Here is a 25,781-nt window from a genome sequence, read left to right on the forward strand (position 1 = left end):
GTGAATTTGTAACTGTCGCAGTACTGCATTGCCTTGGAAGTTTTCACATGCTTCCTGCAGCATCTCCTGAAAGGCAGCTGAAGAATCTATTTGCTGCTTGGCACACCAGCAACAAACAGAGGCCTCTGGGATTAACATACTGAGAGCGTTGTTTGGACAGACTTACTGTCTGAGGCTCAGGATTTCTAAATCATTATTTGTAGTATCTGAAACCTTTGTTGCAAAGTGAGTGTGGTGTAATTACTGATGTGGAGCTGTGGGTTCTTTTGGTTGGCCAGATATTAATTCTGTATTTTCGTTTTCATTTTGGTAGCACCTGGATGGCATAAAATTTTTTCCCTTTTACAGTGTCTGGTGTTCTGCTTTATACTGGAAAATATTAACCACAGGTCTTTCTATTAAAATTAAACAAAGGCAGATCAGAGCCAATGGCAAAAAACAGACAAACCAAAACCCAAACCCCAAAAGCCTATAACACTCATGGCATGCCAATTGAAGGCATACCAAGGAAAAACAAATTCATTATGTTTTTTAGAGTACTTAGCTTCCCCTGACTTGCTGCTACTGGCTGTCTCACTCAAAAGGACTACAAACCCCAACTAAATGAATGGCCAAAGAAATAAATAAAAATATCAGTATTTTACCTGAAATACCTTTCTAACAAAAATGATGCAGAGTATTAAGATAAAAGACCTGGGAAGCTGTATTGCCTGTGAGGGTTGTTTTAGCTACATTTAACACTTATTTAGTTTCATGGGACTATATAATTATGTTATTATTATCACTTGGACTTCAACAGAATATTCAAATGGAAATACACATCTATAAAGAAGGCCAGGAAAAAAGTGTTTTTCAAACAAAAACATTAAATGGTTATGATTTAAAAAAATAAGGCTAGTCAGTTTTCCAAGGCTATAACTTTCTATTCTGCTTTTGGGGTTTACTTCTACATAGAACTGTTTTTCATTAATCTAAAGGGTGTGTTAGTCTTTATCTCTAGTCTACATATTTTTAAAAGACTTATCTTAAATGACAGCTTTGGCACTGTTTAAAATGCCAAATGATGATGTGAATCATGGTTCTCAGCACTCTAGCCCTGGCTGTTAAAAGAGCTCCTATAAATCTTAGTCTATTGAAACTGTCAAATTTTGAAATGCTACTTTTATGGGTTGCAGTAAAGACCTACATGGGATATGACAGAGGCTTATAAAACTGGAAATTATATAGGGAGAACAAACAAGAATCAGTTACATACCTTCCAGTGTAAGATTAAAGATGTGTGAAATGAAACTAGTACGAAGCAGTGTGAAAGCCAATTGCTACAGATCAATAAATAAGAAGAATTCATTGCTAAGGAAAATGGCAAGGTTTATAAGCAGTGAGTGGATATAAAAGAAAATATATATCCAAGGCCACTAAATGCTAAAATCTAACCCATGATTCTAAGTATCTGCACCACAGGTACTCTCATTTCAATGAAGTAACAGAAATAATAGCAGAGCTTGCACTGCTCTGCTGTGGAGGTATGTTCTATTAACCATGATTGGAAAGATAGTGATATAACACACCTTTAGTCAGGTATAGGGAAGTGATGTGGCACCTCAACCATTTAAACTAGATTTGATACAAGTTAGAAATGGTATATTTTTCTTAATTGTTAAAATAATAAACCCCGATAGATACAAAGAGAGAGTTCCATTAACAAGGAAGGGCATTGCAAAGGAAAAACTGTTTTTGTTAAACTAAGCTTCAGAGCAATCTTAAATAACAAAAGCTAGAGTAACTGAAGAAGTGTTGAGTTAACCCTGCTCTAGACAAGCCAGTGTAAGAGTTCTCTTGGAATGCATCAGGTCAGTATCAGGCTTCCAGCATCTTTCAATAATCTATAAATGCATTAATCTCAGCAACAAGTGTGGCAATACAAGAATCCTAGAATGGTTTGGGTTGGAGGAAGCTGTAAGCTGTAATCTAGTTTCAGCCCCCTGCCACACACAGGACCACCTCCCACTTGGCCAGGTTGCTCAGAGCCCTGTCCAACCTGGCCAAAAGAATCGGTCCATTATAGATCTCCCCATGCTATTTCAGCTGTTAAATCTTTTTCTGTTGAAAGAACAAGGGCCTTAGAATTTGATGATGCTGCTGATATAGGGAACTACCATGAATCACCAGTAAATCCCATCACAGGGAGATTTGCTAAATACAACTCTACCTCCAAGGTCTGGGAATATGATACAGAAACTTTGTAAGTAGGCCTTGCTTATCCTGTTTTTCTTTGGAACATATTGTGAATGACTGGCAAGGAATGGGGAGTTATTTTTACTAAATCACTCTTAGACATGTAGGAAGGAGAAAAAAACATTTTAATTTATACATTTCCTTGTCCTCTCTTCCAAAGCTTTGAAGAAAATAAAAAAAATATATCTCAGCTGCATTGTAGTCTATGGTTCCTTAATTTTGCTGTTAATGTTCATTCTACTGTATTAGAGCTGTATCATGTGGGTTTTTTTTTTTTATCTTAGCATACCCACAGAGACTAAATTCTACAGAAGTTCTTTCAAAGCAAATCTAGTTTTCTCTTTCCTTTTGCACAGTACCAATATCCATCATCTAGTTCCTCAATTCACAGCCCTGTACTAATGTACCTTGTGGTTTCAAAGAGAGTTGGTTACGGTAATGCTGTTTATAGCTATCTCCATCTTCCTGGTTGGGTCTGCAAGATTATTTAAAAGAAAAATGTGGTCACTATGCAAGGTCTCCTAAGTACACAAAATGTTCTCTTCCTCCTGCTTACAAATTCTTTACTCTTATTGTGATTTCATGCATATAGTTGAAAACTATTTTGAGAGCCTTACACATTTATATTCTCTTTATGATTCAAAAAATGTTACCTCATCAAATCTAGAAAACATAAAAAGTGGGAATTTATTACCCCCAAGCCTTTTAAAAAGGAAATCTCCCTCAACTTGTATCAACACAACTGATACTGCAGAATATATGTAGAAATTAATCTTTTTAATTTCTTACATGGAACCCCCTTTTAAAATAACTAAACCTACTACCTCTTTACAGTTAAGTTGAATATTTAACATCATTACACTTGGCTCCCACTTCTATGGTTTAGATAGTGTAGATGTTTCACTTTAGGTGTTTCAGAGCTGTGTATTAATGATGGTGATATTGAGATTTTGTTACGCATACAAAAAAAAAAAAAAAAAAAAAAATCAAGTCTTGTTGATGCTGCAATTTTGTCTCAAAGTAAATCCCCTTGATTACCTTTTTTCCCCTGCAGCAGAACTCTTTATTTCCCTAGCTGCCAATATTAGGATAAGTACACAGAACTTCAGCACATATGCGCAGAAGAAAATACAGTACAACCTGCTCATTACAAGCACTGTAAGGGAACCCTCAGTGTTCTGCATGGTGCAAACTGCAGTCCTGTTACAATGAGGCTTTGTGTATAATAAAATAACTTCATGGAGTAAAGACACTTCAACAGACAGTCTGCTACTGCTACAGGTTTGTTGGTGATCCCTTGGTGGTTGCCGCTTTCTGCTGCTGGTCACAGGCAGCAAAGGCAGAGGCCCCATGTGACCAAGCTGGATGAGTCTCAGCATGGGTTTTACAGCACAAAGGTCTGGTTTAATGCAGCTTTCTTCTTTCTGGCTGCAGAGGGGCAGAAGAGGATGCCAGTGTAGGAAGCTGTATGCATACACATGTATGTTCCAAGTTTAATAAAGCCCTTTCTGGTGTTTTCCTCCTCATTCTTTGGATCTTTCCTTGCAGTTCACAACTAGAGAGGTCAATAAGCATGCAGCAGGTGACTGCTGTCAGTCAGACTCTGACTTGTCATTTGATTTGGATGATTTATGCTTCCTCTTTTTCTTTTTCTTCTTTTCTTTCTTTTTCTTTTCCTTTTCCTTTTTTCTCTTTTTCTTCTTGTGCTTATGTTCTGAGGAAGTGGAGCTGCTGCCATCTTCATCATCCTCATCACTGTCATCACTGCTATCAGATTCTGAGGTAGAGTCCTCCAGGAGCTGCTTCAGTTGCTGTATCCTGAGTTTAAAATATGTGAATGAGAATCCCTTCTAGCTCATCTTTCCTCCCTAGCTTTTGTCTTTCCTTCCTGGCTTGAGAAACGGTTGAGCTGCATTCAAAGGGCAGGGGAACGCTTCCTCTTTTGCTTAATTACACTCTCGTTACAGATAATATCATGGACTGATAAAAGCAACTCCTTTGAGACAAGCAGATGTTCTGCATTTAGGGACTTTCCATCCCATTGGATAGGAAACACAGACCAGCTTATTTGTTTATTTATGTGTGCAAAATAATAAGGCAATAGCTATCACCAACCGACCTGGTGATAAGAAGTTCTACCCTATGCTTATCCCTATGGAGGCATATTGGGATTAGGATATTACGACATTCATTGTCTTGCTGATACAGAGAGGATGTCAGTGAAGTATTTTTGAAAGACACTTTTCCTTTGAACTTACAAGGGTTATTGGCAAATAGGGACAAAGTATTTGCTTATTTTATTGTTGTTGTCTGTATCCTCTTCAAGCATTCGTCTCCAAGAGTGCTGCTCTATGGGCTCTATAGTTTGTTCAGTTATCTCACTGAAGCAGTTCAAGCAAGAAAGCATCAAAAACTGCCACTTTATGTACTAAATAATGACCTCACAAAAGTAGCAATAACAGATGCCTAGAACTAGCTTTCTAAACCCCCCCTTTCATTTCTACTGAAAACATTCTGACACACCAAATTCTAGAAAACATCTCAGTGAAGTCAGCGAAAGAAAAAAAAATCAAATTGTTTTTTCAGGCCTAAAGCAAAACCACACCTAAGTACCTGAATATTATGGCATAAATGCATACAACTGCTCTTTAAACTTTGTTTTGGGGAAAATACAAAAGCTAAATAATTGAAGTGATTGGAAGTACTAAAGAGTGATTATTTAAAAAGTAGAAATGCATTAGTCTGTCAACATAAAAAACTGACATTTAAAAAATATTCTGAAATAAAAATAAGCTTCTATAGAAAGGTCACCTATACATTAGTGCCACATTGCCAAAATAAAAACTAAATTGAAAATGCTGTTTACTACAGACACACTCACCTCTTTTCTTTTTCATGACGCTTATTTTCCCTTATTATATCATACATTGGATCTTCATGTGCCTTTAAAATGGAAAACAGGAAATGCAATGTTATCATCAATGGTTTTATTTCCTAAAAAAAGAAATCAAAGCAACCAAATGCAAGAGGCTTTTATCAAAAGATGGACTATACTTAGCAAGCTCTTAATTCACTGTCAAGACTTAGCAGTGTTCACCTGAACTGGTGTATTTGCCTTAGGGAAAGGTTATCTAGCTACATCTCCAAAGAAGGGGACTCTCCTTAGGTATCCATCTCTCTACCTCTCCAATCACAGCCAACTATGAGAATCCCATACATAATCTGTGGGAATAGCTAGACTTAGAATACTCAAGTTCAAAATAATGATCTGTACCCTTACAGTACATTTAAAAAATCTGGATATGCACAAACAGGAATACAGGAGTAAGTAATATAAGATATGGATAATGAAGCTGTTCTATCATGCTATGCACTACCATTATTGGTTCTAAAATCAAATTAAATGGGCATTGCAGCAAAAGATAGCTGTGAAGGAAGACAGCAAATAAACTTTGCAGACATTTAAGTTGGGTTCATGCCATGCAAGAATGGAAAAAAAAGATGGGGTGGTCATTTCTGTTGGAAGATTAAGCAAACAAGTCCAACTGAGAGGAGAGAAGGCCGATACTGACCAGAGGTGGGAACTGAAATTTCAGGAGCAAATGAAAGATGTTGGGAATGCACCATGAATGGCCTTGGACATACAACAAAGAGTTTGATGCAACAAAGAAGCTTGAGGAAAAATGAAGACTAGAGGCAGTCTGGTCACGGGAAAGGGCTAAAAATACTCTTTGCAGTTGCATACAATCAGTACAAATCCAGAACTTGGATTACATTTTTCAAGGACAGAAATGAGGACATAAGACATGACGTGATGACAGCTTGAAATATAGGTCAATGATGCAGAGCAAAAGAAACAGTTAAAGAGATCACACAGGAAGAATCTGCAGAACTGATATGTAGCTTCATGCAGCAAGAGATCAGACTTGTAGACAATGACCAGATAACAGACCTAGATAACAGCATTCATTATGTGATTGGTCACAGTGAAAGCAGAAGGCTTGAAGCAGCTGTAATGTGGGCAGCTCAAGCTTGACTAAACATTTTTTGTAATATTGACATTTTAATCACACACAAAAAGAGAAATATAATAGTTGAAACAGGTTCTTGAAGATTTCCAATTTATAGGTAAAAATTGTTAATTTTCCTCTTGAAGAGTAGACTTTCTGCAAAGTAGTCAAACATCGAACCACACCTGTAGCTTTTTCTTTATTAGGAGATTTTCAGCATCTATGTTATACTAGAGACAGAGAAAAAGTCCTTAATAAAGCATCATCTAACAGGCTTATCTTCAGTTGCAAGATTATGCATTATCAGTACTAAAAAATACAAGCAGTAATACTGGTACTCACTACTCTAAATTGTTCCAATTTCTGATTGCCTTTAATAAAGAATGGGCATTCCTTATCTCCTGTTCTGTGTCCATAACGTTTACATCTCCAACCTTAAAAAAAAAAGCAGCAGTAAATTGCACCTCTGAGACAGATCAGAAGAAGCACAAAAAGCCAAAACCACATTTCTGCAAAATATTTTCAATCTGTTGGAAGAAACAGAGAAATACAACCACTATGTTGATAAATGTAATGTCCATAAAATACTAGGTTATTACAGCCTTCAAGATACTGTTTCCTTTTCTATCAATATGATGTCAATCTACCTGGACTTCATCATCTGTCCACCAGACATTCTGCCCTCCCCCAGTGTAAACAGATGGATGTATGATGGTCCAATGACATCTGGAATATTTTCAGCCTTACACTGCATAACTTTGACTTCTTTTCCCAAAGGCATCCAAAGCCCTTTTGTTGGGGCATGTGCCAGGAATTCTCGTGCGCTTTCATTGCCTGGTACATCAGGAATGCAGTCTTCTGGTTTTGATTCATTCTCCTAAAAAAAAAAAAAAAAAAAGCAGAAAGATAAGGACAAGAATTAATACTTCAAGTTTACAGACCTTCACATAACAGGAAACATATTTCTCCCATTAACTTTTTTCCTTGTAAGACACAAAAGATCTAAAATAATTGACCTTTTTTTTCCCACCCTTGAATTTCGCAGCCAGAACTTTGCTGCACAGGAATTTCAATCCTTCCCATCCATTTTAGTAATTTATCTGAATAAATAATAGAAATTAAAACTTAACACAAAACAGAGACTTTGTTATCTTCTTCCTGCTAGAAAGACATAACAATTACAAGAAAGCCTTTACAATACGGAGCAGTTATTTTTTAGGTTAAAAACATTACTTTATGGCTTAGGTATATAAATTTGGCAAAAGTAATGATCATAATGAAAGAATTATTTTGGCCTAAGCAATAGGGAGGAGTCCTGAAAAGATGTCATTCAAACAAAAAATCTGCTTTCCATAAATGGCTCCCCTCTATCCACACTGTTAAATACTGCATGAAGTATGCTAAGAGATTATGAAAGACCTGGTCTCCTTCTATCTGATCCTGGGCATTTCACTCTGGATCACCAAGACAAAGTGGTCAGCTTGTAATGAGTTTTTCCTGGGAAGCACTTATTTCTCTCTGTAATTTATACAGGTAACACAGACACTTAAACACCTAAAGAACATGTTTTGTGAAAATCCCTCATAATCCTAGAAAACAACTGCTTTTTACCAACCTTAATTAGCCCAGGGGGAGGTTTCTCATAGCTGAAAAGCAACAGAAATATTGTTACTCTGCAGCTTAGCACAGACAAATAAATTGAAAAAATACATTTTTTTTTCAGTGGTATTGAGTTAAAGCTTTCAGCTCATATTTTTCCTAAAATTTTACCCTATAACTTATAACTAAGAACTACAGGAGAACATGGATACAGCAAGCTGAGAGACAGCATTTATCATATTAGTACACATGTCTCTTGCAAACCTCCTTCAGATTCTTATTCTTGTGGGAGCACAACCACTTCCTGGAGATATATAGTACATTTGATTTAGCTTCAGTTACCATACATGTATAATTCTCTCCTCTTCTTCTGCTGCACCCCTCCCCGAGGTCTCCAAACTTCTTTAGTCCAGCACTGCTGAATCACAGACACAGCCAGCTGAAACTGTCAAGTCAGACAGTTCCTTACATCTAGCTTTGCCAGCCAAACCTAATACATAATAATTTCATCATCTTCTGTGCATTAAACCTAAAGATAGAGCCCTACTGACCAAAGTACCATATTTTCTGCAGCATTCTTTGGGGTTAACAATAGATAAAACATTTGTTAAAATCCAGGTAGCAAACAGGTACTACATAGAGCACACAGCAACTGAGAAAATGCCTGTGCTAAGGAGTTAAATGCCAAGGCAATACAAAATGGTCTGGGAGGTAAAGAATACACATTACTTAGGAAGATGCAGGACTGTATAACTGGATTTGTATTGGGTATTTTTTCCCCTCAAATCTCATTTGTATTTAAACAGATACACTGTCTCCTGTAAACTGCTGCCTTAGTGAAAGTGTAGAGTGATCTTAGAAGGGAACTGAGATTCTGAGATTTTTTTGGGGGTTGTTTTTCAATGAAACAAGAAGAACAGCACTGTGCAAGCCCAGAGTCCTGAAACCATCTGCTTTATGGAAGACTCTTTTTAACAGGACTTTCCAGACATTATCCACATATTAACTCAGCAGGACACAAACCATGTGTACTGGTTGTGCATAATTTTAGGCCATAAGTTTGATGGCATAGGTGATATTTCATTGGCTTAGCTGTGCACACACAGACACCCCTACATACCTATAGGATTGCCAGCCACAATCATCCTAATACAATAAGAACAGCAGGGTAGTTAAAGTATGTTCATCCCATCTTTATAACAATAACTTCGGAGTGCTTTTTGGTGCATTTAATAACAAACTGATTTTTACTTGCACGTGGAAAAGAAAAAAACAAAATCATGTTCTTGTATAACTTCTGACCTTTTTATTCCATTAAAGCAATAATTCCTTTTCAGTGAAATAACATAAACCTTTTACAGCACCTTTTTAATCCCAATTTCTTTTTCTTTCTTTCTTTCCTTTTTTTTTTTTTTTTTTCAGTCCATTCCAGTGAAACAACCTCTGCTCCTATGCTGCACCTGTCAGACTTGGAGGAGCCCGGGAGAGCCCCTTCTGTCCCCCAACAAGCCGTTCCTAAGTCACCAAGCAACTCTGCAAGTGGTCCCGAACCCCTTCTACCAACTCACCCCTAAGGGTGCGGGGGAAGAATAATCACCACCCCCCCAAAAAAACCCCAAACCCTGCACTTCAAACGAGCCCCAAATGCCGGCGGGGTGCGCTCAGGGCAGAGCCGGGGCGGGAGCCGCGGGCAGCCTCCCCTCCTCCGCTCCTTACAAAGACTCCAAGTGCTGGATCTTCTGGAGCTGCTGCGCCTCCTGCCTCTTCCGCTTCTTCTCATGCCGGTCCTGGGTTCTGCCGCCGCTCGCCGCGGGCTCCGCATGGCTCCTGGCCCGCGCCTGGCTGCCCCTCGCCGCCGCCTCCTCCTCCGCTCCCTCCTCCTCGTCCTGCCCCTGCCCCCTGGGCGCCCGCTGGGCCATGGCCGCGGCGGCCAGAGCCGCGGCGGACGGCGGGGCCCCGGCGACGCCCCCTCCCCGCCCTCCGCATCCCGGTTTCCGGCCGAGCGCCGACTTCCTCCGGCGCCGGCAGCCCCCAGCACCCCGCCCCTCACGGAGCCGGCCGGGCGGGGGCTCTCCCCTCCGCATCCGCAGGCACGCCCGGCACCTTACCGGGGGTTAGGAATAGTGTGCGGAGTGTTGTGCCTTCGAAACACCGATATTTAAAAAGAAAACCAAAAAAACAACGTCCCAGTCATTCCTGCCACTGCCCCACCTGCAGTGCTGCATCCAGCTCCGAGGAGCCCAGCACAGGAAGGATATAAAACTGCTGGAACAAGTTCAGAGGAGGCCACCAAGTTGATTAGAGGGATGGAGCACCTTTCCTGTGAGGAAAGGCTTGGAGAATTGGGATTGTTCAGCTTAGAGAAGGCCCTGGGATGACGTAACTGTGGCCTTCAGAACCTGAAGGGAGCTACAAGAAAGCTGCAGAGGAACTTTACATAAGGGTGTGTAGTGACAGGACAAGGGGGAGTGGATTAAAACTGAAACAGAGTAAATTTAGATTAGATTATGGGAAGAAGTTCTTTACTGTGAAGGTAGTGAGGCATTTGCACAGGTTGCCCAGAGATATTGTGTCTGCCCCATCCCTGGCAGTCTTCAAGGCCGGGTTCGATGGGGTCGGAGCAATCTTGCCTCCTTACATGCCTCCCTGCCCATGTAAGGAGGTTGGAACTAGGTGATCTTTAAGGTCCCTTCCAACTCAAAGCCTTCTGTGATTCATGCACGAGGACTGAGAGGTGTATGGATACCCATGGAGGAACATGGCAGTGGGCTGGCTATGAGGTGTCAGGGAGCAGGTGTCTCCAGGGTGGAGGGAAGGCTGACAGGGTTACTTCCCTGTCCAAGTTGAGGATGCAGCTGAGGGGCCTCTGAGGTTGGGGAAAGGGACTGGGTATGCAAGGAGGGCCCCATCATGGTGCTCACTGGGCATTCTTTACTGTGAGGGTGGCGAGGTACTGGAACAGGTTGCCCAGGGGAATTGTGGATGCCCCATTCCTAGAAGTGCCCAAAGCCAGGCTGGATGGAGCACTGAGCAACCTGATGTAGTGAAAGGTGTCACTGCCCATGGCAAGGGAATTGGAGCTAGATGGTCTTAAAGGTCCTGTCCAACCAAAACCATTTTATGGTGCTATGACTCTGTGCTTACCAGTGACCAAAATATGTGTAGCTGCAGGGTGGAGAAAGTCAGCATCCAAACTAAAACCTGGAGTTTGGTTTGGTTTTTCTTTTTTTTATCTTTTTTTTTAAGGAGTAGGTTGCTGTCTCAGAAGGTACGTTTTGGTTACGGGGCAAGTTTCTAATGCCAAAAAGTCTCTAAATAGAGACTTCATTTTGGAGGCAAACCCAGCAAGGTCTGGCTAGGGCCATGTTGCTGTGGTGGCACCTAGCTGACAAGCCAAGGGCAACCTGCTGTTTAGTGTATGAGCACCACTGGAGAGACCAATTTACCTCCAGCCTTTGCAGTTTGCTACCTCGGCTGTGATCTCTCTATTGGAGAATGAGCAGCAGAGGTAGATTGGTATTGGGAAGGCAAAGTTTAAATTTCTACTTTTGTTTCATACTGAAATTCAAGGGCATGTGAGATTTTTGGGAATTGCTTAAGGGCTGAATAAAACACGAAAAATATATCTTAGAAATCCAGAAATTTAAGGTGTTTTTAACTGTGATCTTTGCAGTGCTTCTAAAGTGCACATCAAAGGCAAAGAATGGTAATTGCTATTACAGCACCCTGTGATTTCTGAAGTGCAGTAAGACAAACATGGTCCTGAGAATGCCTGTCTTTTACAAGGTAAAAAGCAATACACATTATTGACAATGTAATATTGTTAATCAAGCACTACTTTAATATTACTTTAGCTTTTACTTGGTAAAACCTTATCTGGGATGAACTTTCATGCGTCATGTTTCTCACTTGCATTCAGCTAAGTGGCTGCCATTGTATCTTCAGATCTCAGGAAACTATTTTTGTCCAATTAACTGCCACAGTCCTTTTCAAGGCAAAAAGTGTTTATTTTGATGTTTAAACAAAATAATCTAGCTTTTGCAAGTCATGGCACTATTATACACTATTGATGAAGATTTTTATTTCATGCACTAAATTTTGTAGGTTTACTGGCCCTGGAAAGAGAGCAGCGGCCATTCTTCCACAGAACAACACTCAGCAGTAAAGCAACATAACCTTGCAGATATACTTATCAACCTGCTCTACATAAACTAAATCCAACCTATCCATCTGGCTGAGATGTCATGAGATGGTGCATAAGTTTTGAGTGAGTCATTTCCAGTCCAGGTTTGTAGACAGCTTGTGTATTTTCCTTAGCAGTGTGCCTTTGGGAGTAGCCTTTCCTTGGGCCTAAACTCAGAACAGGCTGAATTGCTGGCATATCTTGAAAAGGCAGATCACAGCAGCTGACTCAAGGTGCAAAACTCCATTAAGACCTCTTGTCTAAAGGCTTAGAGGCAAAATCAGTTTATTTGCAAATCTGAGTTAAATATCTGTGTATGAGGCAAATGCAAGATGATGTGGTTCAATATAATCCACTGTGAAGCAGGTTAAGTAGATGACTTGATGCTTGCTGGAGGCTAAGAGATTTGCTGCTGTGACACTCCTAGCATGTGGGAACATGTCAAATTGCAATCACTCCCTTACACGGTCACATATCTTCAAGCAACAAGTGAGGTAGGAGAAATATTTTTAGGTGTTGCAATTATATTTAAAATGTCTGAAAGAACTTAGGTGAGACACATTATCAAAATGTCACTCTATTTAGAGAAATGGCAATAGTTACTATTACCAATAGTTAGAGACAAGCTGGACTGATGCCTACTAAATAGAGACTTTATGTTGGAAGCAAACTGAAATGATATAATAAAGTTTTTTGGCCCACCTTTCAGGCCAGTGTTGTTATTTTCAAGTGCTTTTTTACTTCACTTTTTCAAACCAACAGAGTAGTCAGATTCTGAAACAGTTTTCCAGTGTGATAGGACAGTGACAGAAAACCTAATATGATTCCTAGATGCAGTGTTTCCAGTTCATGAAGGGTATTCTGTGAGAGATGGGAGAAATGTGTGCAATAGCAAAAGAGACAGGAGTTCTCCAGAAACCCTGCCAGTCTCGCTTTCATACACTCTTGACTGTCCTCACTTGGCTGAAGTAAGAAGACTTCTGCCAGTTTGGAGAAGGTAAGGGCCTGGCTTACATGACCTCAGATTCAATGACTTCAGCCTTGACAGAATAATTGGCACAAATTCAGGAACGAAGTGCATGGTCTCAGGAGAAGTTTGGGGTTCCAATAGAGGCAGAAGACAGATCATAGAATATATAATCCCCTTCTTACCGTTAAGTCAATGGGATCTTGACTGTGTTCTTTGCAACACCCAGGCAGTAATTTCTGATCAGATCAGGACATTTGGATGTCATCTTTACTGCAATAACTTAATGGGGCACAAATGAGGTAAAATTCAACGATACATAAACTTGCCCAGATACAGTGGTTTAAATGTGTTCTTCAGCTTGGTACAAATAATTTTCAGTGCATTTTCTCATCTGTCTTGGAAATGAACTTTATCACTTTATTACCTGTCTTAGAAGTACCAAGGTCAGGCTTTTTTAGTGAGAGGAGATTATTTAAAGTTGTAGGTAGCTCCAAAGTTTCTTTTTTTCCTCTTTTGCTGAGAAGAAATCCTGGATTCCTGTGTTGCACACTTACCCAAGAAGGCAATTGCTTTCATATAAATCCTTATGAAAGAGCCAAACAAAGTGAATTGTAGAAAGGAGGGAATGGAAAAAAATTGTTACTTTCATTTCTATTTATTCTGAAGCAAAGGTGCTCAGTATCTGTAAATTGCTTAAATCCATACTATTTAAAGGGTTTATATTAACTGAAGATATGGTTCCTGGTACTTAGATGGGTATTTATTTGAAGTTGGGGGTGGGATTCTTTTTTTCCTTTATATGAATGTAGTGCTTCAGACATTTCAAGAAGTTGATTTTTTGGTGAAATGTTGTCTTACAACTGGTGTCATTCCAGCTTCATCCAAGCATCTAAGCAGAACCATTAATTGCTGTTGCAGTGTGAAGTATCCAAAAAGCCATTATTTTTCATGGTATCCACTACAACTTTATAATGTTTCAGCTACAAGCGATAATACTGGGATCAAATGAATTTACATCTATGTCGTCCCATGGGCATCAGTATTCCTGTGAGAGTGTAGCCCTGGCAGAATGTCAACCAGTCTGTTTTTCTCCATTTTTGGCTGGCTAGAGCTTTAGGCCAGGATCTGTTTCTGATTATGTGTCAGATATTACGCATGAGAGAGGAATCCAGAACCGTGTTAGTGTTAACTTTGTGGGAAGTTAAGCACCTCCTAATGGGATCCAGAAGAAGCAGATCTGAGCAGGCTGAGCAGAGCACAGTCTAAATTCAGCATGGCCAGCCCATGACTGCCTGAAGCTAGATGGAGACATTCAGAACAGAGTGAGTCTAAGCTCTGGATCACTTCTCACCACAAGGGAAGCTGCCTCAGAACAGCAGTGGCCCTTTAACCACCTGGGAACCTCAGCTATTAGGAGAGGTGCTGACATCCTTTCTTACAGAGAAAAGTTTTGTCTGAAGTGGAAATGCTGGCAGTTGCTTTTGATACTAGTTTAGCAATTAGAAAATTTGGTTCCCTCCTTGGTCAAGGTATTTGGTGATGGGAAGTTCTGTGTCACTGGGATAAAATACCCCCTAAGGATCAGGCTGACAGCTGCATCAGTGGGGGCCATCCACCTTTTATATTGCACTCTTTGGAAGCAGTAGAGACAAGCATTTGAGATTCATGGGGCCAGAAAGACAAGTGTATTTGAATTTGGCTGTGAGTACACTAGGAAAAGTGCCCATCCAACAATGGAAACTGTACTTCTTTCTGTGAGATACAGAATCAATACTCTAAGCAGGGACCAGAGCCCTGTTCTTCCCTGTTTAGACTATTGCACCAGGTGACAATGTTGTGCTCCTAGTTCCTGCTTCTCAGATTAATTTCATATTTACAACAATACTGTCCAGCAGTGAAGCATTCCTACACAACTGAACCTTTACTGTGGTGTTTGCTGCCATATGTCATCACAGAAAAGGAACAAGTGAGTGGTGTGACCCAGTTATTGAGAGATGCCTCACCAGAATGTACTAACCAACCTTACCTCCGTTAGGCTTGAAATTAGCACCTTCCTGTTGCAAATTCTTCTCTTCTGTGCTTATTTTGAGTTCCTGATGTGGTGGTTTATCTTGTAGCAAGTTCCTTCTGTTTGAAATAGGTGGTGGTGATCTTTAAGCCTCTTACAGGCAGCAAATGTCTGAAAGAACATGATGGCCACAGCTGCGTTTTGTACAGTTCTGATCCTGTTGGTATTTGCTATTATCTGTACATGTCCACAGGGATCCACAGTTTCCTTTTAGGAAAACTGGACAGAAGAACATCAAACTTGCATCAAAGCTGGATTCAAACCAAGTACAGGTGTGAACTAAGCATTTAATTGTTTATTTCTATAAAGACTAGGTTACTATGTAGTTTATTCAAAAGTGTGCACTTGCAGGTAAGTTTTATAGCTAAGGAAGCATCTCTGGAAAGTCATTGAGGAAAGTGATTTGAACTGCAGTTTTGGTTTGAAATCCCTTGAACAACTACATTGCATTTTAAGCACTCAAATATTTTATTGGATCCATCCCAAAGTCTGATAAGCTGGAACTTATAAGAGGAATATTTGTCTTTTTTTTTGTAAATTCTGTCCTCCAGAGCTTTGGTAAGTGATTGAATCAATTAACTCCCTCCATCCTTCTCTGGAGATACGGTCGTATGTATCACTTGGAGTTTGTAAAGTCGCCTGCTCCATCAAAAGTGTAATGCATACCATCTCTTCAAGCCACCACTCAATGAAAATAATCTTTCTTCAATCTTTCTCATTATTTTAATTCACTTAAATCTTTAAAGACATGGAATCATTTCATAACTTACATTTTTCATTGTTTTTTTGCCTTTTTTCCCCCCATCTTTATAAATAAATATAAATAATTGTATGTAGTCCCAGACATTTTGCTTTGTGCTATTTGCATTTTTTTTTCAGGAAGATAAGAACTGTCATATTTGATGAGTGTATATTTGTGTGGTACACTCTTGATATAGCATTGTGCCTCTGTGTATACACTGACATTGAATCATGGAATCATTAAGGTTGGAAAGACCTCCAAGATTATTGAGTCCAATCTTAGACTGACCATGGCCTTATCAGCCAAACCAGAGGACTAAGTGTCATGTCCAGTCGTTTCTTGTACACCTCCTGGGATGGTGACTCCACCACCTGCCTGACAGCCTGTTCCAATGCCTGACTTCCCTTCCAGTGAAGAAATTCTTCCTGATGTCCAAGTGGAAACTCCTCTGGCACAGCTTGAGGCTGTCTCCTCTCATTCTATCACTTATTGCCTGGGAGAAGAGACCAATCCCCACCTTACTACAACCCTTCAGGTACTCATAGAGAGCAACATGTTCTCTTCTGCTAATGGAGAGCCCCAAGCACATCATTAGAGAGGCAAAGTTTTATTTACCTTCAAGGGACTTCACCTGAGTAAAGACTGATCCCATTTGGGATCTGTGTGAGCAGTAGGAGCACTCAGATGCTAATGGCATGTTGTATAACAGTAGGGAAGGGAGATTTTGGCTGACAACCGTTGGACAGTCTCCCAGTGTCTTGCAAAACATACCATCCTTTGCGGGATCACTTGTGCCCAAGCTTAGTGGCCAGGACTTTGGTTTCACAAGAAACAGCCAGATGCAATGAAATCCCTAATTCTTTATTTATCTGTTTTTTTACAGAGGAGAGTTTGGGTCAGGATCACTGTAATTTGAAGCCCATATTAGGGGGATGATAATTATTTCAGATCGAATGTTTCTCTTGTATTAAATATAAATATATACATACATACATATATATATATATAGTGCTTCTTAACCCCTAATGGTTACAGTCTTACTGTCATCAAAGTTTGCAGGAGTTTTGCTACTGACTAAGTAAGAATCAAGGCTAGATTCTTTGCCTGGTAGTCAGTTGGTTTTTGGTTTCTTCACAGCTGCAGGAAATTCCTCCTTCTAAGCTTTGGCTATATTCTCAAATCAGTGATTGGTTTACAAGAGCTTTTTCCTTGCAAAAGCAGATTCCTTTCCTGAATTTTGTCTCTATAATATAGTGACTGATAAAACAGTTCCTGTTTAAACGATGCCCAGTGTATCAAGTAGAATAGGCATCTCTCCTTGGTATGTCCCCTCTAAGCTGCCAACTTTCCAGTGGAACCTAAAAAGGCTCCAGTGTTTATTAATGGGTCACAGAAACTGCAGAAATAAAGTGATGAAAAATACAATCTAAAAAGGTGAAGGCAAATATTCTTGGTTCTGCTTGCCACCTCTATTAAATGGGAAGGTGACTTTCTCTTGTTAAAGTAGCTGATCTGTTAGATCCATGCAAAGCAGCTGTTCACACTTAACAGTAGTTTTTTTCAAAACTATCCCAAACTCACAGCTCTTTAGCTTTACATACTTCCCGTATGTCCACTCACCAACAGCTTTCTAGCTAACTGAAATGAAGGAATGGAAATTCACAGTTCTAGACCTTCTTGTTTCCCTGCACATCTTGAGGGTAATATTGAAAGAGTCGTGTAGCACTGGTACAGCAATGAAGCAAGGATTAGTTAAGTAAGTTGACCTAGTAGTGTCTCTGACAGGAATGAGAAAAGAATTCTCCTATGGGACAGCTGAAACTCATGCCAAACACACAGAAATAATGTTTTCCAATGGTGGGCTAGAAATCTCTATGTTTCTATTCCATTATGCTAGTTTTGCTATGAATGACATCCAGGAACACTCCCTCATAGTTACTTTTGCTTGAAAGTTACTGTCATCTGGTTATATAGATATAGAAATGGATAGATAAATGTATCAGTACAAAGAAAAACACATTATTTCCTAGTCTACTCTGTATCTAGGCAGATTTGTGCATGGCCTATGCTTCTATTTGTCATTTGTGGAGTGTGAAAAAAATATCAATTTAGCATCCTCTAACAGGACTTTCTTCTGTCAGCCTTGCATGATACTTTTTGGTCATGCTTGAATAAACTAAGAAATGAGAGGTGTACTGCCCAGTTTTAAAGTAATTTTAATAAAGTACCAGTGTTCTTTCCAAAACATGTAGATGTTGGCTACAGGTGGTTAGGCTGTGTTCATAAAGCATTAGTTAAGCTATCTGGAAACCATAGCTTGAAGGCAGTAGATTGAAAAAAGCAGGGTGTTTTGGGCGTCCCAAAATGCAAGTACAAGATAAGAAAATTCAAGCACAGGATGGCCTGAGGACCATGACACGCAAAGTGAGCTTTGTGGTGTGCTCATTTCAAAATGCAAGCAGGCTGTACCCCTGGTGGAACAGATACCTTTACATTTCAGGAAGGTTTGCATAGTTTGTTTTGTGCAAAGTTGTTTGCAGATGAACCATTTTCTCTTCTCCAACACATGCAGCTTTCAGAAGGCATTTTATATGGAAAATGCTATAGGCAGGGGATGGGTGGATGTGGGGGTGGGGGTTAGGCTGGAGCTTGGATAAAAGAGTTCTGTCTTTCTGAGCAGGAGTCATAGTCCACACCTAATTTGCAAACCAACTTTATTAAGGCATCTTTGTTTAAAAGAATGTTGGAACAAAACATTATTATTTTTTAATTATAGTGCTGTAACAGTTCTAGCAGACAGAGTACAGATCAGGCATGAAAACTTAGGCATGATATCTTAGTTATCCAATTGTGACCATTTGCTTTTCAGACCTTAGTGTCTATTGTGCTTCTTGAAAAGCTTTTTAGTCTTCAGATAAGTACAAAATGCTTCTGCCTTCCCCTTTGACTGAGTGAAGACCCTTTAATATAGGTATAATAGGCAAACTATCAGTAATCGTTTGTTTTTAATGCATTTAAGGGAACCAGTGTGACCGTTGTTGTAGGAACCACCTCTTTCTGCACAGTTTGAGCAACACAATTCTGAGGTTGTTCATGCTGCATGTGAAGGTTCAGTGAGACTCACTGTTTTGCGTTTTGTATGGCAGAAGGCTGCAGTTGAGCTTTGTTGTTGTTTTTTTTTTTTTTTTTTTTTTTTTTTTTTTGGTGTGCAGTCTCCTAGATCATTTCCGTTGCAAATGTAAACCCCCATTCGTTGGGAATTTAGGCCAGTGGACAGCAGGCTTCCTTGCCACTTCTGCATGACACTGTAGCAATCCACAGACCAAAATCCTGTTGTTTAACTACATGTATCCTTTAGGAATAGGAATCCGTTGTATCCATTAGGAATATCCACATCTTTCTGCAGTTTAGTATAAGCAGTCCATTGTTTCGAAAACATTCTCTGACTTTGTGGGTACCTACAATATATTTAGAATATGCTTTAGTTTAGGTGAGTTTTAATAATTTGTTATCCAACACATTTCCCATTTTGTCTTCAGCTACTTCTATTACATTTGGTATGTCCCTTATAACCAGATATTTTAAATTTTAGCCCCTCCATAGATTAAGTTTTCTGAAAATCTGGTAACTGATTTTCATACTTACTTTGAAATAGTGAGTTTTAACCTCTGTGGTCTCTACTTTCAAGGGTATTTAGTTCTGAAAACCCTTTCCTTTTTTTTGTGAGACGAAGGCATTTTTGTGGAAATACACATATATTTATCTTGCGTGATAAATGCATGAACATTGAATGGAAATCGGTAATATTTAAATATATATAGTTGTGAGAAATGGTAGGAAAAGCCGTATGCATAGGGTAGTTTTTCTGCAGTTTTACACTAGCACGTCTGCACTGAGGCCAACACCAGAGCTCCAGGGTAATTAGAAAATAGTTTTGCCCGGAGTTGGCTTGCTAGAGTTATTTGTTTGTTTCTAGTGGAGTGCAAACTATAGCAGTTGCAGTGCAAACACAAAAGAAGGCGTGACTGATGCCTCGGAAGTGTGCGATCGAGGCCTAAGCTTTTGACAGCCATTTGCCTTACAAACAATAGCAGTGTTGGTGGAAGACAGCAGTCAACTGTAATTTATCCTTGTCTGTGGCCCTGCCTCATCTCTGGTGGCAGCAGCCTTTTGTAAGTGCTGTCCAACTGGTTTCCGCCAAAGTGAGCCAGACTTGCTAAATCGCTTGGATACTAATTTAGCGTGGCACATTTGGAATGATGGGCGATTCATAAGCACTAATCAGGACAGCTCTGTTGGTGTATCTCATTATGCTGTGACGTCCAGCAAAGGGATTGCTGAGTACCTACCACAAGTGAGACCCTCCTGGCAGGGCAGGGTCTGGAAGAGAGCATTGGTTCACAGCATTACCCTCTGTTTGTTTCACTTTCCTTAGAACATCCATAGTAGGTGGAGTAGAGATAAACTGAAGATGGATTGGAGCAAGTGAAATGTATCTCGGTATCAGAAATTTAAAGTATATCAATTTCTCTGATTCTCTGCTCTTTATATTCACTGCTAAACTACTACCAGTAATAATTCAGGATAAAAACTGAGTGTTAAATAGCCTGTGGAGGTGGCTGAATTCTCCAGCATGACTGTCTGTGAAGAGTGAAGAGCTCCATGTCACAGTATTTCTCATGAATCACCAAGGAAGAAAGAAGCCCAAATCACCTGTATCAGTTGGTCACCAAAGGCATTTAGGGTCATGTCTGTCCCTTGTGACTCATACTATTGACTATAAATTATATGAAATTAAATCACATGTCACTGAATTTATATTACAATATTTTGGGTGCAAAGAGGTATTTCAGGTTCCAGATACTCTGGAATAATGATGTAGCTGTATAAAATAGAAATAGTATTTCTTCAAAATCCTATTTACTAAAACCTTTACTAAACTCAGTACTTACCGAGAATATTTTGTGGTTATAGTTTAGCCATATTTCATAGTTAAAACCAATGTTTCCATTGTTTCAAAATATCTGAAGAGTTCTACAACCTTAGACCTTTAGAAGCAGAAGCTTTTAAATTACAATTAGCTTTTTTTTGCCTTTCTTGAAATACAGTTCAGCAGTGAGAACACAATGTTTTTTTCACATTAGTTGTAACCCAAAACTATTCTCTAGGAAGCTCCTTAGGATTTTGAAAGAGCCTCATACTGAGGTGAACAGCTGTGGAAAACTGCAGAAGATAAAAATAATTCAGAATCCCTTGCCACAATCCCCCAGTAGATTATACAGCTAAAACCAGTAGTATATTTTGATCTTTATGAATATTACCTACCTGTTAAAAGTAGATAGATGTTTGTTAAAACTGGATTTCGTATCAGTTCAAGCTATGATTTCCATTCTTCTCATTTTTTTTACTTCTATTATCTTAATTATCTCTAAATTTGCCTGCCGTAATTTCAATGTATCTGCAAGCTGCAGCATTTGACATGCTCTTTCTAGGAAAAAAAGGATTACCTCTGTTTTCCTTGATCTATAATTGATAGAGTATTTAGGAAACGTTGCAAGTCCTCTCTGTGTTTTTCTGTCTCAGTATGTTATCTTTTTAGAAAACCTCTGGATCAAAGCACAATGCATACATACTTGAGGGCATCCAGGGACTGAATCTTCAGGCCTGTAATCTTAGCTGTGAGAGGGGTAATTGACAAAAGTCAGTGGTTAAGTAGTGAGTAAGTCCAACAGCTACTCAGCAGAATGTTTCACTAGTCACAAATCCTCCTGTATTTATGTGACCAAATGTGTTGCAAACATTTTCATTTGCGTTAGGCCCACCATCTCATGACTGCCTGGTGCTTGGCTTCAAGCACATTCCAAGGAGTAGGGCAGCACCTCAAGTTATGAATCAGTGGTATCTTGCCTATCTCAGACTCAAGCTGAGGCTTTATTTTCTTTTCTCAAGTTACCATAAATTAATCTTTAATTGAAGTGACTCATCAGCATGCTCCTCAGCTTTCTTCAGTCCTTCTGAGACATGATTTGTATCAAGTAGTGTATCTACCTTCTTGGAGTTTGAACTTTTGGATTTCTCCTCTGTGTGGTGCACCTAATGATAATGCTGGTGTGATACAAGGGGAAACAATGAAAGCTGGCATTTTACTTCCTTGCCGTTTCAAAAGATTTGGGAACAGTATCAAATCTATTTTAGATTGATAAAACATAGCTCAAAGCTATAAGAGCTGCAGCCCCTTGGACACTACATGAGGTACATTGTGTACTCCAAAGGGAGATGCAAAGGCATGAATCCCAGCTCTTTAATCCTCATTTAATGTCTGACCTGTGACTTTCCTGAAAGCTAACTTTTCAGAGGGAGGCTGAACCTCAGCTGTACTGTGTTTTAAAGTTTGGAAAGGATGATCCTCCTTCCAGGACCAGCTTTTCTAGGAGGTTCAGGCGTGTCTGTGCTTTTCTCTCACCCTTCTCACACTGTGTTAGCCATTGTTGTGTGTCACGCTGACTGAAGAACGGGTCTGATAGAGATCAGCTTCCCTAAAATGCTTCCAGGGTTAGTGTTCAAACAAACTGACATATAAATAAGAATTTGTATGTGCTTGCTTGTGTATGTGCTTTGAAAAGACAGCAGAATGTTTAAATTCACATTTTTAAGGAAAATACCACATTTGCACATTTGCTACCTCTCTGAACAAAACTTGGGGGACAAAAGTGAATGCACCTTCCTGGCTGACAGCTGTCTTGAGCTCTGTATGAGCTTATGGAGAGGCACATGAGCCATGGGGCAAATGGAACTGAGGCACGAAACGAGCAGGTTTGGTAGCACAGAAGGGACATTTGGCTCTTTTAGGAGATAATAAAACTGGAAACACTTAGAGCAGTGTTGAGGCAATGGTAATTACATCAGAACTGTTATTGACACAGGTGAAGAATATTGGATTGAAGAATATTTATGCAAATCTGCATAAATATTAAGAGTCCAAGGAATTATTTTGAAAACATAGAACTTCTTAAATAAACATGCAAAAATAAAGATTGTGTCACTGCCTGGCAATAAGAAGTACCAAATTCAGGGTAAGCTTTATCTTTATGTTGGTTGTGTCAACATACTCCAATGGTGAACTATGAGTTCTCCTTGAAAAAATAAATTGTGTGCACATAAACCAACATGAAAAATAAGCTATTTAATTCTAGGCAACTGCCAGACAATTTACACTGCTTGTTTAAAAGACCGATTTGGAATGTGCAGTGTGACTGTTTTTGGACGGAGGATGTGATTTGTAACGTGATGATGTGATCTGTAAATCTTGTTATCTTTAAATAACTGCCCAATTTGCTAACTTTTTTGACTGGTTAGGTCATCGAGCAGCACCCTTTCCCTAGCAATACATCAGTATTATACAAGAGAATTTTTGAATGCACTTAAAAAACCTTTGATTTGACTGAGTCTCTTCTGTTGCTGGGTTGGTACAGCTGGGTGGTAGATGCACAAAAAGTAGGGAACTGGGCTTGTGAGCTGTCGGCTCCCCAGCTACAATGCTCAGGCACACCCTCTTCCCTGGTTTCATGGGTTTGCAACCACCCAAGAGTACACTGTGCTTGTCTAATAATTTGTCAATAGCAAAATCTTATCATTGGTGTTTTTTACATTATATTCCTTGGGTGCCTGCATTTCCAACAGGTTGTCCCAATCCTTCTATCATAAATTTCTCTGATTTTCAAAAATATTGTGTCATTTTACTTAATCTTACTTGAGGTTGGTGCTTCATATGCAGATGCTTAGCTTTCCCATCCTTGTTCACTGAAACCAGTTACAGTAACAGAGAAAAAACCCAAGTTCCTCCTCATCAGTGTGTTCAAGATCAAAAAGAGAGGGGAAGGGGATTGCTGGCACACTGGGATGGTGATTCCTCTTGGATGCCGTGTCTTACTGGGTGCTTGTCAGGTAAAGTTCATGACCACATGAAGAACCTGAGTGTACATCAGTCTATGGGGCCTGATGAGATGCATCCCAGAATCCTGAGCGAATTGCCTAATATAGTTGCCAAGCCGCTCTCCATGATATTTGAAAAGCCATGGCAGCCCATGAAGTCCCAAGTGACATCTTTAGAAAGGGTAGAAAGGAGGACCCTGAGAACTTAGGACCTGTCAGCTTTAACTCTGTGCCTGGGAAGAACATGGAACAGATCCTCCTTAAAGCTGCACTGGGGCATGTGGAAGACAGGGAGGTGATTCAGGACAGCCAGCACTGCTTCATCAGGGCCAGGTCTTGCCTGACCAACCCAGTGGCCTCCTGTGATGGAGTGACTACAGCAGTGGACAAGGTGAGGGCTATGGGTGTTGTTTATCTGGACTGCTGTAAAGCCTTTGACATGGTTCCTCACAACATCATTCTCTCTAAAGTGGAGAGAGATGATAGATTAATAAGTAGTTGGATAGGTCCCATCTGGTCAATGGCTCAGAGTCCCAATGGACATCAGTGACAAGTGCTGTCCCTCTGAAGTCTGTACTGGGACCAAGTGCTTGTTTAATATCTTCATTAAGGACATTGGTGGAGGGATCAAGTGCACCCTCAGCAAATTTGCAGATGACACCAACCTGAGTGGTTTGGTTGACACACTCAAAGGGCAGGATGCCATCCAGAGGAACCTAGACAGGCTGGAGAAGTGGCCCCATGAGAATCTCATGAGTTTTAACAAGACCAAGTGCAAGGCGCTGCACCTGGGTTGGGGCAACCCTCAGTATCAGCACAAGCTGGGGGATGAACTGATAGAGAACAGCCCAGGGGAGAAGGACTTTGGGGAGCTCATGGATGAGAGGCTGGACAGGACCCAGCAATGTGCATCTGCAGCCCAGAAAGCAAAACGTGTCCTGGGCTGCACCCAAAGCCAGGGCAAGGGAAGGGATTCTGTTCCTCTGCTCTGCTCTGGTGAGACCCCACCTGCAGTGCTGCATCCAGCTCTGGGGTCCCAGCACAGGAAGGACTTGGACCTGTTGGAGGGAGTCAGAGGAGGCCACCAAGACAATTAGAGGGATGGAGCAGCTCTTCTGTGAGGAAAGGCTTAGAGAATTGGGATTGTTCAGCCTGGAAAAGAGAAGGCTTCAGGGTGACCTAATTGCAGGCTTCCAGCATCTGAAGGGAACCTATAAGTAAGATGGAGAAGAACTATTTACAAGGGGGAATAGATTCAAACTGAAAGAGCATAGGTTTAGATTAGATATTAGGAAGAAATTGTTTACTGTGAAGGTGATGAGGTACTGGCACAGGCTGCCCAGAGAAGTTGTGGATGCCTAATCCCTGAAAGTGTTCAAGGCCAGGTTTGATGGGGCTCAAAAGCAGCCTGGTATAGTGAAAAATATCCCTGCCCATGTCAGGGGGTTGGAACTAGATGATCTTTGAAGTCCCTTCCAACCCAAATCATTCTGTGATTCTGTCTTTTCCCTGTGTCATTTGGAAAGGTCCCCCGCCAGGGAGTTGCAAATTCCTGTGACAGCACTGGTGTGCATCAATACGCATTTGCCAACACAGCCTCGTGTCTTTGAGAGTTTGATGTAAAATGGAACATTTGCGATCGTACTTTGAGCTTGCACGACTCGAAGTCGTGCACGGAGTACGCGTACAGGTAGAGCGACAAGACCCCTTTTGCAGGGGGTCAGTTGCCGTGTTTTCGGTCCCTCTCAGGGCGTCCAGCACCTCCGCTCTCAAGAACTGCGAGAAATCTGCAGGGAATGGCCGGGCTGTGTCTGCGTGTTTACGACTCTCGGGGTCCGCCCGTCTCCCGTGCTACCTTCAGGAGCAGAGGAGCGCCAGGAGGGCGGCCGAGGGCAGCGCCACGTCGCACCTCCGGCCCGAGGAGGGAGCGGGGCGGCGGGACGAGGGCGGCGGTGCTACCGCTCCGCTCTGAACTGCGCAGCCCCGCGGCGGGCGGGGGGAGCCGGCGCTGGGGCTGCTCCTCCCCCGTCCCGGGTGGGAGC

The 25,781-nt window shown here is 40.7% G+C and overlaps 1 protein-coding gene across 2 annotated transcripts; it reads right to left on the minus strand.

Annotated features, from left to right (window-relative positions):
* Positions 1-188: 188 nt before the first annotated feature.
* RP9 (RP9 pre-mRNA splicing factor) lies at positions 189-9,808 on the minus strand. 2 transcript variants are annotated; one of them, XM_053938362.1, is made up of 6 exons: positions 9,561-9,808; positions 7,861-7,891; positions 6,993-7,122; positions 6,588-6,679; positions 5,117-5,178; positions 189-2,710 (listed from the first exon to the last, which is right to left on the minus strand). In XM_053938362.1, the coding sequence occupies exons 1-6, from the start codon at positions 9,761-9,763 to the stop codon at positions 2,608-2,610; spliced, it is 621 nt and encodes a 206-aa protein (XP_053794337.1). In that variant the 5' UTR covers positions 9,764-9,808; the 3' UTR covers positions 189-2,607. The 2 variants fall into 2 exon arrangements, with proteins under 2 accessions (XP_053794337.1, XP_053794329.1); XM_053938354.1 differs by lacking the exon at positions 189-2,710 and adding an exon at positions 3,227-4,053.
* Between the last annotated feature and the right edge of the window lie 15,973 nt (positions 9,809-25,781).

The sequence above is a fragment of the Vidua chalybeata genome, chromosome 1, assembly GCF_026979565.1.
Source record: "Vidua chalybeata isolate OUT-0048 chromosome 1, bVidCha1 merged haplotype, whole genome shotgun sequence".
NCBI lineage: Eukaryota > Metazoa > Chordata > Aves > Passeriformes > Viduidae > Vidua > Vidua chalybeata.